The 13657-nt window shown below is 42.8% G+C and overlaps 2 protein-coding genes across 2 annotated transcripts in view; both read left to right on the forward strand.

Moving 5' to 3' along the window:
* The first annotated feature begins 328 nt into the window (after positions 1–328).
* Positions 329–13657, forward strand: part of Txnrd1 (thioredoxin reductase 1) — a 54010-nt gene continuing 40681 nt past the window's right edge. The window contains 1 exon segment of the mRNA XM_047548335.1: positions 329–478. The gene's annotated coding sequence lies outside the window, so the exon portion shown is untranslated.
* Eid3 (EP300 interacting inhibitor of differentiation 3) lies at positions 10221–11560 on the forward strand. The gene has a single exon (XM_047548336.1). The coding sequence runs from the start codon at positions 10274–10276 to the stop codon at positions 11372–11374; it is 1101 nt and encodes a 366-aa protein (XP_047404292.1). The 5' UTR covers positions 10221–10273; the 3' UTR covers positions 11375–11560.

Below are 13657 nucleotides of genomic sequence, written 5' to 3' on the forward strand. Positions count from 1 at the left end.
AAAGCATGTAGTGAAGGTGAAATGTGGACCTGTAAAGCACCAGGCCTGGTGCACGGAGTCCCGTGTGAACTCATTTTGGCATTCCCCGGGGCGCACACTTCGAAGCACGGTCCACTGGGAGGAGAGCGCGGTAATTGGGTCTTGAGGTGATTCTTTTGAGGCTTTTTTCTGGATTTGGGCGTACTGGAAAAGCAGGCCTTTGAGCTCCGGCGCAGCCTGGCGGGACTCCGACGTCCCCAGCCAGCCTCAGGCGGGCGCTCTGCCCCGTGCGCGGTGCGCGGGGCCCCGGGCACGGTTGCCGGCCGCGGCCGCCGGAAGCCCCGCCCGCCGCGTCGCCGAGCTCGCGCCCGCCTCCGCTTTTGTGCCACAGAGGACCGCGGAGCCGGCGAGGAGCGCCCGCCGACTGGGCCGCGCAGGCCCGAGGGCCCCGGGGACGGTGGAGCCGGAGCCGACGCGCGGCCATGGCCCGACCTTGAAGGTAGGAGAGAGCCCGCGTCTCGAGGCTGCGAGCGCGCCGCGGAGCCTGCCTTCCCGAGCCCCGGGCCGCGGCGCCGGCGCCTCCCCGGAGGGCAAGCCGCGCCCAGCCCGCGCCCAGCCGGCGCCCAGCCCGCGCACGTGTTGCCGGGCTGGGTCCGACCGCGGAAGCGCGGAGGGGAGCGCGAAACTCTTCTCACCGGTGAAGAGGACTGTCTGTTTTTGCGGGATTGGGCTTGAACCCAGGCGCTCTACCACGGAGCCACATCCCCAGCCCTGTTCCTGTGAGGCGGGGCTCCCAAGTTGCCCAGGCTGGCCTCCAGCTTGCCGTCCTGCCTCCGGTAGCCGAGCTTACCGGTGTGCGCCCCCGCCCCCGGACGAGATAACTTCCAAAGTGCCCTTTGCCTTCTGTTTTCCTTCCTCTTTCCCTCCCAGTTAATGCAAATTATTTAAAAATTTTAGCGATAGTGTCATCTCTTAAATTGTTTAGGGAGCTCCTTAGAAAAGGGGATCAGGAAATGCTTATCTTCGTCATCAGACTGGCCCCTGTGACTTTCCTCTTTAATTCTCTGGGGGTTGGGGAACCCAGAACCTCAGACTGAGGAAGGTAACAAGGAAACCCCGGGTGAGTTCAGTTCCCCTCGTGGTTTCTTTTCTAGCCCGGAAGTTGACAATTGGGTGGACAGAAAGGAAGAAATCTTCCCTTGGCTGGTGGCAAGCAGGATCCACCTAGTGAGGGGTGGATGGTCTTAGCCTACAGGTTGGAAAAGTGCTTGGCACCAGGGCGCATGTTCAGCAGATAGGACCGCCTGTGGATGTTCCACATCGTGTGATTGATGACCAGGTGTGAAAGCCTCTAATCCGATCGCCTTCATACATTGTGTTGATTTTTTGGAGATTTCCTTTTTGTCCTTAAACATTTGCATCTATGCAGGTTTTTGCGGGGAGGGCGTATCAAACCTTGGGCCTCTGGCTTGTTAGGCAAGCACTCTACCACTGAACTACGTCCAGGTCCTTTTTAGTTTATTTTTAGACAGTCTTGCGAAGTTGTCCAGGCTTGGCCTGCAACTCGAATGCTCCTACCTTAGTCTCCTGTGTGACTGGGATTATGTGCGTGTGCGGGCCCCATTGCACCCCAGCTCGAATCAATGTAGTTTTTAAGAAATGGAGCTGGTATTGAACATTTCCTTTTTTGAAGTAAACCTGAGGCCTGCATTAACTGTAAAAATGTATTTAGAAGTATGCACTCTTAGGAATAACATTAGCAATTCATTTGTACTTTTATTTACTACGTTTTCTTCTAAAAAGATTTATTGTTCTTTCTGATGAATGAGGTTAAAAAAATGGAACTAGACTTCAAAGACAAATAGCTAATTAATGTAAAAATAATTAAAGGACATAAAAAGGCTTTTAGCTTTATTTAAAATAATTATGTTACTCAGACTTAATTTCCAAGTAAGGTGAGACAAAGGTCTATTAATATTTCTTCAGGTCAGTTTATTCTTTTCTCTTCATCTGTGTCATAAGTTTACATTTCCAAAGTTATATAGGCATTTGATTTTTATATAATCCTTTTGATGCTCCTGATTAAACATCAGTGGGAGTAAAATAATCATTATAACTTTTGGAACTCACTCTGTTGATGTGATCTGATGTTTTCAACTCCATGATCACAGTTGATTTTAAATATATGGTGAGGTATGTGATGCCATCGATGAAAAGGTTTCCACCCATTCATACTTTTAAGAGTCATTTAGCAAATGTCTTAAGTAAACTTACCATTCTACTTTTTGTATCATTTGATTTAATTTTTGGGTTTTGCTTATTTTATTTACGCTGAGACAGAAGAAGATAGGGGCTACTGGCTTGAAAGATTTGTGAACTTCTAGTGTGTTGTTGCTTACATTGGGCCTAACTGCTGGGTTTTGAACATCTTTAGGGAACATTGGGTTTGAGTAGAGAAAAGCTTATGGGGTTAGTGTTATAATCCTAAAGTCCATATCTTAAAAAAGAAAGAAAAAGATTAAGGTTTCATACTTTAATTGCAGGGTAAATAGTGGACAGGAAACTAATCACGATGTCTGCTTTTCCTTTCTCTTTTTAATATAGTTTCTTCCCTAGTCCCCCATCCTTCCCAAAAAAGGACAACAGCAGCAAAGCCTACTTTGCTTTCACAGTGAGTGTATTATAGAAGTCAAGGGAGAGCGAATTCTGGGAGGAGCTGACGAGCCTAAAGGATGAAGGCTTGCAGAAGCATGTCTCAGAATGTGCAGCCTGCAGACCACCTGCACAGTCCTCTGCAGGGCTGTGCAACATGCATGCTGGAGCTTCGCCTGAGTCCTGAAGCAGATGCTCCAGAAGGGGCTAGGCAGCTGGCTTTTTTGGTTTTATTTATTTATTTATTTATTTTAAATAAGCCTCTTCCTGCAATTCTTGTGGGAAATAACAAGCTTGAGGCTACTTTAGTGTATAAGGCAGCTTGATCAAGATTGGTTGACCTAATAATTGCAATTGGGGAAAACGAAGGACTGCTCTCTGCTCTTTAATGCCCCTCAAATGTTAGAAAACAGCAAATAGGAACTCAGCAAGGGAATATGCTTTCTCTTGAACACTTTGCCATGGAACCGAAGTCGGGAAGTAAGCTGGTCGTCTGTGTGTGAAATTGGAGTTGGGAAGCTCCCTAAGAACTATGAATAGAGTCCTGGTGCTCAAGGACATCTGGTTTTCATAAACATCTTAGTTAAGGCAGGATTGCAAGTATTCCTGTAGGGAACCTCCTTGCATGTGAATCAGTGTTTCCAGGATTCCAGAGTTTGGAAATCACTTGTGTAAATGCCTGTGGTGGTACTGAGGGGAGAAGCAGAGTGAGTGAAAAAGCACTTGATGGAACACTTCAGAGTTAGACATGGTGAAGACTTCAGTTGTTTGCAGTTATGATCTAGGGTGAGGAGACTAAAATTGACTAATAATAACAGAAGAGATGACAGACACAGAGTAACAGGGTTAACTTCCTAGTGAATGCATGGCTGTTGCAGTGGGAGCAGGGATGTGATCATGTTAGAGTCAGGTGTGGTGGCCTAGCAGTCCATCCCTGGGGAGTAGATGCTGAAACAGGCAGGTCTCAACCTACCTTCTGAAGTTACCAGAAGCCAGGTTATTAGCTGAGTGGACACAAGGAGATGAGTAGTAATTGGTTAACTCTCCCCATTCCCTTTCTTTCTCACTGCTCTACCAAAACTGATAGAAAACTGAGTTTCTTTCGATTCCTCTGATAGAGATCGTCTCTCTGGAGCAAAGGTAGTAGTGGAACTCTTTTTGGCCTGCTTCAGGATGAGGCCTGAAGAGGCTGGAGGGTTGCCTTGAGGATGAGGGAAGCGAGCAGAGCTCTGGTTCACCTTAGAGGAAAATAAGGGTAAGGACTCCTGACGTTTAAAAGAAGCTTAGATTGCCATTATAAATAAATGAATGATTCTGTGCTGATGATCATAAATTTTATCGATTGTGAATCCATGTTTAGACCCAACATTCCCTTTTGCTGCTTTGGCCAAGTGATAGTGTGAACCTCTTTTTGCTGTCCATTCTTTCACAGTAGTGTCACTGTTCTGTGGTCCAGGCTTCAGATTTCCTCTTGCCTTTTTGGTCTGTTCACTCACCAGAGCCTGACTCTCCCACACCATCTGCCTTTTGCCGCTGTTGGGTTTTACCTGGGTGAGGTACTCATTTCCTTTTGCCTACATCATCTCAACAGGGCCAGAGTACTCATTTCCTCTTGCCTGTACCATCTCAACCGTCTCTTAACTAGCCTTCCATTCTCAACTCCTCCTAGCCCATCTGCTGCCAGAGTCATCTTCTTGACTGCCACTTCCCCACAGGATAAAGGGTACACCCCTTAGCTTGGTGTCTTGTGCCTTCTGGGTCCTGACCCCGACAAGCTTTTCTGGTTACCTCCTCCTGTGCTCCCTCACCTTCCACAGACTCCTGGGATCTCCTTGTCCTGTTCTTTATTTTAATTCCTGACATCTGTTTCTACCCAAACCCACTTTTCCAGGCGTCTCCCAGTTCATAGAACAAGAGCAGATTTGGCCATTCTTTCCCTCTGCTGTGTACACATAGCATTTCCACAAATCCTTATCTTTGGAAAGGAAGAATCCTGCCAATGATAAGTTTTTGGCTTACATATCAAGGGTGGAGATCTTGGCTTATTGTGCATGTGCCTGGTTGCAGCTGTGTAGTACTCATGTCTAAGTGCACGTGCCTGCTATATGGAATGCCAGTTAGACACCAGATTCTAGATCCTCACAATAGTTTTCCAAAGAAGGCTGTGTTGTCCAGTATTGCAGACACAGAAATGAAGACCTGCAGAATTAAAGGCGCATGCCCCCAGTACCACCGCTAGTGAGGTGGCGGAGCTCGCACTGGAGCCCAGACAGGCTGCCTGTGTGCAGTGCTCACACCTCTGGCACGCAGGTTTTTGTTACTACTTTTGAGACACGTGCCAGCCTCCTTGATGCAGTGGTGTGCTTGTGATTCATCTTGCTATTCCTAGCATATAGGAGATGTTCATTCGTTAGAAGTTTGTGGAATGGAACTTCATTCCACTGGGCCTATTAAATTAGGAGACAATAACACATCTTCCTATCTTCCATACATTTTTTAACACCACATATACATTTTAGCAAAATATTTGTTGAGCGAATGGACGGAGGTAGGGACAGACTCACTCAAGGGAAGAACTTAGCTATCACGGTTCTGATTTCATTGAAGATGGGCTATGACGAAACTCTAAGTTGTTCAGAAGATTCTAGGTGGCACATTGGGGAGCAGATCAGAATTTTTAAAAACCTGTAGGACAGTAACATTATCAGCTTTCAGCATTTTATGCAGATGTGTCCAGGTCGGTTGGGAAGAAAGTCATGTCAAGTCTCAGAAAGTATATTTGTAGGGGGTAGCTCAGTGGTAAGAGTGCTTGTCTAGCACCCACAGGCCGCGGGTTCAATCCCTAGCACTCCAAAACGTGGGGAGAGACAGACTTTACAAGTGAGGAAATTCAAAGACTGAAGAAAATGGGAAAACATGTTTTTTATTTGAACTCAGGCTGATGCTCATTGCTGACTTGTGAGGTGTGGTTGGGCCTCTATCTTCATCTCAGCACCTTGTTTATGCTGTTGGGGCTTGGCATACTACTAGCCCTGGGTTTTAACTGCCACTAAGTGTGTGTCTTGACCATAGGTTGAAGGTGCAGTTTTTTATACTTCATTGCAGGTGGGTCCGTATTATTTAGTATGACCTGGCTTTCATTTTATCTTTTATTTTACAAATAATAATGATGCTGTTTTGGGATAGGGTGTAGCTCAGTGATAGAGCTCTTGCCTAACATGTGAAGGCCTGGGTTCTGTCCCCAGCCCTGCTATAATAATAATAATAATAATGACATTTTATTTGAACAGGAGTTATTCTAAACCTTTTGTGGATACTGTACTTTAAAAAATTCTGCTGGACTTTAAGGAGTTGTTCATGAGATAAACAATTGTGAATGACAATAAGTAAGTGTTAATTATTAACTAACTTTGCATATAAACTTAGATTCTTTGTGACTCTGCTTCAAAATATCTGGTGGAGAAATTTAACCTTCAGAGTCCTCTACATATTTTTAATAGTTGAAACCTTAGTAGGTTTTAATTTTTTGTCGTATGGCAAATATCTTTTCCTTGGTATTTGTTGTAATGGGATATATTCCTTTATTTCTTTTTTACTGATTTGACCTTTAAATTTTTTTTTTCCTGTTTCTAGAGCAACAATAAGGAATGAAGCTACTGGTTTGCATACAAGGTTTTCTTCCTTTTTTTAGTAATCTGATGTTTATTAAACATTAGCTATTTGGGGGATAGTTTACAATTTTTGGGGGGGTAAGGTATTGGGGATTGAACTCAGGGGCACTTGACCGCTGAGCCACATACCCAGCCCTGTTTTGTATTTTTATTTAGAGACACGCTCTCACTGAGTTGCCTAGCACCTTGCTTTTGCAGAGGCTTCTTTGAACGTAAACCTCCTGCCTCAGCTTCCCAAACTGCTGCGACTACAGGTGTCTGCCACCACCTGGCCAATACTTTATAAATGATTAAGTTTCTACTCAGTAGTTGAAAATACTGTCTGATCTGTTACGTAATCATCATTCAATACTGAGTAATTATGTGATATAAATAGTAGTATTCCCATCTTACTCATGAGGGCACTGGAGGCTGAAAGTTAAGCAGTCTGCTTAAAGGTATTAACAACAGCTGACAGATGAAGACTGGAACTCAGGTTTGTTGTCTCCTGTTAGAATCTATGGTTGCTTGTGTGTCGCCCCTCCCCCCCAACTCCTTTTAAAAACAGATCTTTTGCTGGGCATGGTGGTGCATTCCTGTAATCCCAGTGACCTGGGAGGTTGAGGCAGGTGGAGTGCAAGTTCAAGGCCAGCCTCAGCAAATTAGTGAGGCATTATGCAATTTATTAAGACCCCCTCTAAAAATAGGAAGGGCTGGGGATGTAGCTCAGTGGGTTCAGTCCTGGGTACCAAACAGAGCAAACAAAAAACACATAACTTGATCACAGCAAAGTTTAACTTTAATATATACTACAAAAAAACAAAGCAAACATTATATAAACATAATGTTAAAGGAAATTAAGTTGAAAGAGAAAATGTACCTCACATCATGCCTACCGTCTATGACAAATGAAACCAGAAATTTTACCACATCTTCACAACTCATTATTAAACAGATACTCTGGTGGGTTGAGGGGAGAGACGCTGCTATGAGAAAAGGCACAGAAAAGTCTTGGGAGTAGCCGATAGCAGGACTTGTGTAGCTTTAAACTATGGGACTCCACTCTGCTGCTGGCGTTGGCTCAGAAAGTCTCATAAAAATCCATTTGTTGTAGGAGTCTTGCGGTAAATCAGTCTGGACTTCTGGGAAAGGAACTAAAAAATAATATGGAAGAAGGAAAATGGAGGGAATGGAGGCTTGGGTAGCAGCTCTTCAGAGAGGAGAGGAGAGGAAGAACCAGAGGAAGACTGCACTTGGGCTTTCTATCCTAGTCCTAGAAAAGTTGGCCAGTAGAACTCGAAATCATGTGTTGCCACGCCTTCCTTTAAGTTACATTTACGATAATTAGTAGTAATTGGATTTTAGGTTAGGAAATCAGTTTTAATGATTTAAAGGTTCACAAGTATAGAAATCCCATTTAAATGATTGAGGAAAAAAACATTAAACTTGAGATGGTTTTATTTGGTAGCAACTCTAAAATTGTGTGCACCTTTATAAAGGCAGACTTTTATAGGCTGAATATAATACAAGTCTGCCTTTCTGCAGATGATCTAAATTATGGTACTGAGGTTCCTGGGGACTGGATATAGCATAGAATTAATTCAGCCCTGGAAGTGACAACTTTTAATAACCTTGTGCTTTTTTTTAATATATATTTTTAGTTGTAGATGGACAACAATATATTTTATTTATTTTTTGTGTGGTCCTGAGAATTGAACCCAGTGCCTCACACATACTAGGCAAGCACGCTACCACTGAGCCACACCTCCAGCCCGAATTAACAGATTTTTCTTTTTTTTTTCTAATATATTTTTTAGTTGTAGGGGGACATAATACCTTTATTTTATTTTTTTATGTGGTGCTGAGGATCAAACCCAGGGTCTTACGCGTGCTAGACCAGTGCGCTACCACTGAGCCATAGTCCAGTCCCATTAACAGATCTAACGCATTTTAGAATTGTTTTCCCTCCCCTGAATCAGTAGGAAAAAAAGGTAAGGTTGTCTTGTCTTTTGGAGTTCTTTAGTATAGATTGTTTTTATTGAATTTAAAGTGGATGAAATATGCTCCCCAAAATACAGTTCACTGTAAAAGGAAACTTTTGGATTTGGGTCTTGGAGTTCTTAACTACATTTTCACCTAAGATTAAAGACAGGTATAAGTGTTAATTTGTGATTGGCCAGATGGGAAGAATATAGCTCTTTGATGATCCTAGGTCTTTGTTTTTTCTGTTTTCCTTTGCTTTGGAGGAATAAGATACTTTCCAAAAGACAGCTGACTTTTGCCTTCATTGTTTAGAATCCATTACTTCCACCAATCCTGTGAGATTAATCTTTGCCACCACACAATTTATAACAACCCTGGAACAAAGTTTTTAAAGTACATTATTACTCATTCAGTCAGCACATACTCAATTGCATCTGTAAATGAATAGTTCAGAATACTTAAAGCCAAGTGTTCATTTTTGAGAGCCTCACAATCTGATGGCACAGGATAATACAGTACATGCAGGCACTGTATATGAGATAACCATAATGGCTGTTTCTGAAAAGTGCCATGTTTTTTCCTGAATTGCCTCTACTTTAAAAAAGTTGTGGATGATTGGTAATGTAAGGATTTTAGAGTTAATACTATGTTTTATTATTCACATGCAGGAAACTAGACAAAAGGAAAACTGGTCTAAAAAATGCACAGGAAGAGACGATAGGGCCAGTTTATTTCCTAGTTACTTGAAATTTGTGATCACCAGATGCAGTGTGTCACCCCCCTTTTTCCTTCTTTTTTCTTTTCTTTTTTTTGCTTAAGGGGTACCTGTTGCAGTTTTAAAAAGGTTTTTGGGAGTGTGCATGTCCTCTGTGTATTCCTTCCATTGTCACTTACACATTTCTACTTGTGTGACTAATAACCTGAGTTCCTTCATGAACTTGAATTTCCAAAGTGAGCCAATGGTGTTTTTCCAACACATACCCAATTTAGACTTCACTTGCATGTCCTTGTAGCATGTTTGAAATCCTCATAGCTTTGTTCACTTTTTAGGTGACTGTTAACCTTTGATAGACTTCCAAATGTTTTGTGGAGAGCCCTACCTACCCCTTTTCTTTTTCCACTCTGAGGTGGTGCAAAACCAAAGGTCGCTTAAGTAGTGTGCATCTTGTGCATTTTCCCTCAAATGTTCGTGCCCCATGAAATGAGGTAAATTGGTAAACTGCAGGGGATTTGGCACCTCTCTCTCTCTCTCTCTCTCTTTTTCCAGTACTGGGGATGAACCCAGGTGAGCATAGTACCACTGAGTTATATCCTGAGCAGGGATCTGGCTTTTTGAGGGCTAGCAAAGGTTAATTAACCCCATTATATTTGTATAATTTCCAGACACCTTGCAACCGTGAACTTTCACCTAATTGTAATGACAATTCATTTCCGGGCCCTTGACCTTAACTTGTCCTTAGCAGCATTTTAGCCACACTTAGCAAATACAAGCACTAAATAAAACCTCTAAACCAGAATGAAGTATGTGGACCTTACTTCAGTGTATGGTAGGGAACGTTTCCATTAAAGCGCAGGCTCTTTAGTACCCTGTACGTTTTCCCATAGGTGTCCAAGTCTTTCTTTGAAAGTCAGGTTATATTGTCATTGCTGAAAAGCAATAGCTGCCTCTTAAATGGTAATTATTCCGGTGCAGGGCCGGGGGTCCCTTATTGCGCGCGTTCTTTTTGTTGCGCAGGCCTGGTGGCGAATGCTGGGGTGGGAGCGGAGCCTCCAGACCCGAGTGACAGCGGGGCGGAGCGGAGCCGGAGGCCCGGGAATGAGCTGGGGGCGGGGCGGGGCGGGGCGGAGCCGACGGGCCTGGGAGCGAGGGCGGGGCGGGGCCCGCCAGAGCCGGAGGCCGCACTGCGCATGGGCGGGCATCCTCCACTTCTCCAACTGCCCCTTGGATTTCGCGGGCGGTCGTCGGGAACATTCTGGAGGCGGTTGAGTGTGTGCTGCCGGTTGCCACTATGTCTGATAAGAAAGGTTCTCTGAAGCGAGGCCAGGAGCCAGTCGAGACTGTCACCTGCAGTGAGTACTCGGTGAAGCAGGTGGAGGAGGAGGAAGAGCCCCTGAAGATGGACGTGGTGGTGGGGGTGGACAGCTGCTCTGACGAGCTTAGCTCTGGGGAGCCGGAGCTGGACCCCCACCTGCTGGGGCTGACCGAGGACGAGGAGAAGTGTCGGAATATCCGCAAGCAGTACCGGCAGCTCATCTACAGTGTCCAGCAGAACCGCGAGGACATAGTGAACACGGCCAGTGACTCGCTGACCGAGGCCCTGGAGGAGGCCAACGTCCTGTTCGATGGAGTGAGTCGAACAAGAGAAGCTGCCCTCGATGCCCAGTTTCTTGTTTTGGCTTCTGATTTGGGTAAAGAAAAAGCAAAGCAGTTAAATTCTGATATGAGCTTTTTTAATCAAGTAGCATTTTGTGACTTTCTGTTCATATTTGTGGGCCTCAATTGGATGGAAGACGAGTGTGATGAGTTGAGTGGTTGTGATGACAGCCTCGCGCTCTCCTTTTGGGAGACAGTGCAAAAGGAAGCAGCATCCTGGATATTGCAGGCCGAAACATTCCACTTTATTTTTGGTTCATTCAAGTCTGAGCCTTTTGTTCGGAAGCCCCGACTTGAACATCACAAAAAATTTCGCAAAATAGAAGGAAATGGGGATATGCCTACAAAGTTGCGGAAGTTGGACCTGAGTACCAATCAGGAAGCAACAGAAAAAGAAGTGGAAAGAATCTTGGGATTGTTGCAGACCTACTTTCGGAAGTATCCTGATACTCCTGTGTCCTATTTTGAGTTTGTGATTGATCCAAACTCTTTCTCTCGTACAGTGGAGAATATATTCTACGTTTCTTTTATTATAAGAGATGGCTTTGCAAGAATAAGGCTTGACCAAGACAGGCTGCCAATATTAGAGCCAATTAATATTAACCAAATGGGGGAAGGAAATGATCCCAGTTCCTTTGGCAGGAAGCAAGGAGTTATATCTCTGAGTTTACAGGATTGGAAAAATATTGTGGCAACTTTTGAAATTTCAGAGGCTATGATCACAAACTCATATTAGATTTTTGTTCCTAGTGTAGGAATCGGTTTTGTTTTTCTGAAGTATCTCAAAACAGCAAAATCAACAGAAGTGCACACTATATTTCTTGTAAAGTAAAATATTTTCAATTTGAAAATTGTTTTTCTGTGTAATGTGTTTTTCTTGGTAATTTATGAGGTGATGTTATTAAAAATTTTCACTGGTGTACTTATGGGAAATATTTTTTTGAATGCTCTATGAAACATTAATAAAAATTTTATAAGTTCTGAATTTTGGAAACTAAAATACATAGGCCAACTTGCACAAAAAATTCAGAATTCTACGTGATACTGTTTTGCTTTCTCTGTCATAGTGAACCAAGGAGACTCCTATAAGGGGCTTTGTAACCAGGTTGGGTTGAGAGTGGGTGAAAGTTGTTCAAGAAAAACTAGAAGGTAGTAAATATGCAGTATTATGACTTACAATGTCAGATGCCATGCCTCAGAGAACGGGTATCCATAATTTTAAATAATTTCTCCTTGTAAGCTGACTCAGCAAATTAGTGTGACTACTGCTCAATGGTCAAAACATCAAATAAAGGCTGAAAGAGGAGTAGGAATTAGAAGAAGGGAACAGCATTTTAGGCAGGGAAGTAATAAGGGCAAATGCATAGAATTGGGCAGTTATAGTATAAGAGAACCTTTAGGTTTAGGGGAAACCGATTTGCTTGAATGTGAAGCTGTGTGAGAATTTCATGACTTTCTCTTAGAATCCTTAAGGGTAGAAATTATTTTTGTCCTAACATTGCACACTTGAAAGCTTTTTCTACTTGGTTAATGTCTTCTCTGGCCCCTAGTTTCTCTTTGTGGTGTCTGTTAGTACTTTCAGAATCAGTGATGTGTCATCATGTAACAACTTTGGATATTAATCTTACATTGCTTAATAGGGCTAAAAACTGTCCCCTGTTTAAACTGTGTTAGTTAATTCACATGTTCTTAGTGTGAACTGTTTTTTTTTCCCTCTTCTTGGTACTTCCAGTTTTTTTTTTTTTTTTTTTTGGTGGTGCTGGGGATCAAACCCAGGGTCTCATGCTTGCAAGGCAAGCACTCTACCAACTGAGCTATCTCCCCAACCCCCCGTTCCAGTTGTTTTAAGAGTATAAATTACAACCTGATTTGGAAATTACTGCTGAAAATTAAAAAGCTTTAGAATGAGCAGTAAGCATACCCGTAAGTTGCCTTTTGTATCTTTAGGAACTTAATCTTTGGTAGTAGAGGAATTTGGCACTAATTGGTAGGTGGGTAAATGATTGTTACTAGTGACAGTAAACTGCTACTAAGTCTAGTTGGTACCGGAAAGGGAAATCCAAAGGCTAAACAAATGACACCAAGAAAGGCAGGAGCTGATGTTTGAGGAAGTTTCTCCAGTAATAATATACTGGAGAATTTTTTGAAAAATTAGGTATTTGTCATTGGCAAATTACTTTCTGAAGTAGCTAGTCTTTCCTCTTTCTCAAAGAAATTCTAACCTTTTCAGTTTCTGTCACCCTTTGATTTAGGGATGGTCTCACTGATCCTCACTGGTATATTCCAGATCTCATCTGTTTTTGGAGCAAAGAGACACTGTTTTTGATAGCAGAGAGCCTGAGTTCTTCACTCACTGTCAAATTCATGTCTTCCCTGGGAGGATTTGACATGGAGTGATAACTTAAAAGTATTAATAGAATATGTAGATTGGGGAGAGGTGATTTTTGGGGTTATCTTTAAAATTAGACTTCAGATATCAAATTGTCCAGTCATTTTTGTTTTAGTCCTGACTCATGTTAACCTCATCATTTTGAAATTAAAGCACCTGCTTACTGTGAAAATAAAAAGGAGACTTGATCAATGGAGATATGAGTTCCTTTGTAAAGATTATCAAATTGGAAAAATGCTGTCTTCCCACTGATAGTTTGAGCACCTTAACTTCTTAATTTTATTTTTTCTGAGCACCTTAACTTTTTAAAAAATACTTCTTTTTAGTTGTAGATGGGCACAATACCTTTATTCATTTTTATGTGGTGTTGAGAATGGAACCCAGTGCCTCATATACACTAGGCAAGTGCTCTACTACTGAACCATAACCCAAGCCCTGAGCCACCTTAACTCTTAAACTGAACTTTAAGAGACTGTTGGTGAATTTTATTTTAAAGTAAAACTTTATTGAATAATAGGCCCACTTTGTGATCGAAGGACCTGCATCAGTACTGATTGTAACATTTTTGTTATCTACTTTGGGCAGATTATCTTACCTATACAGCTTAGGTTTTTGATTTTTCCAAGTGAG

The sequence above is a fragment of the Sciurus carolinensis genome, chromosome 4, assembly GCF_902686445.1.
Source record: "Sciurus carolinensis chromosome 4, mSciCar1.2, whole genome shotgun sequence".
Classification (NCBI taxonomy): Eukaryota; Metazoa; Chordata; class Mammalia; order Rodentia; family Sciuridae; genus Sciurus; species Sciurus carolinensis.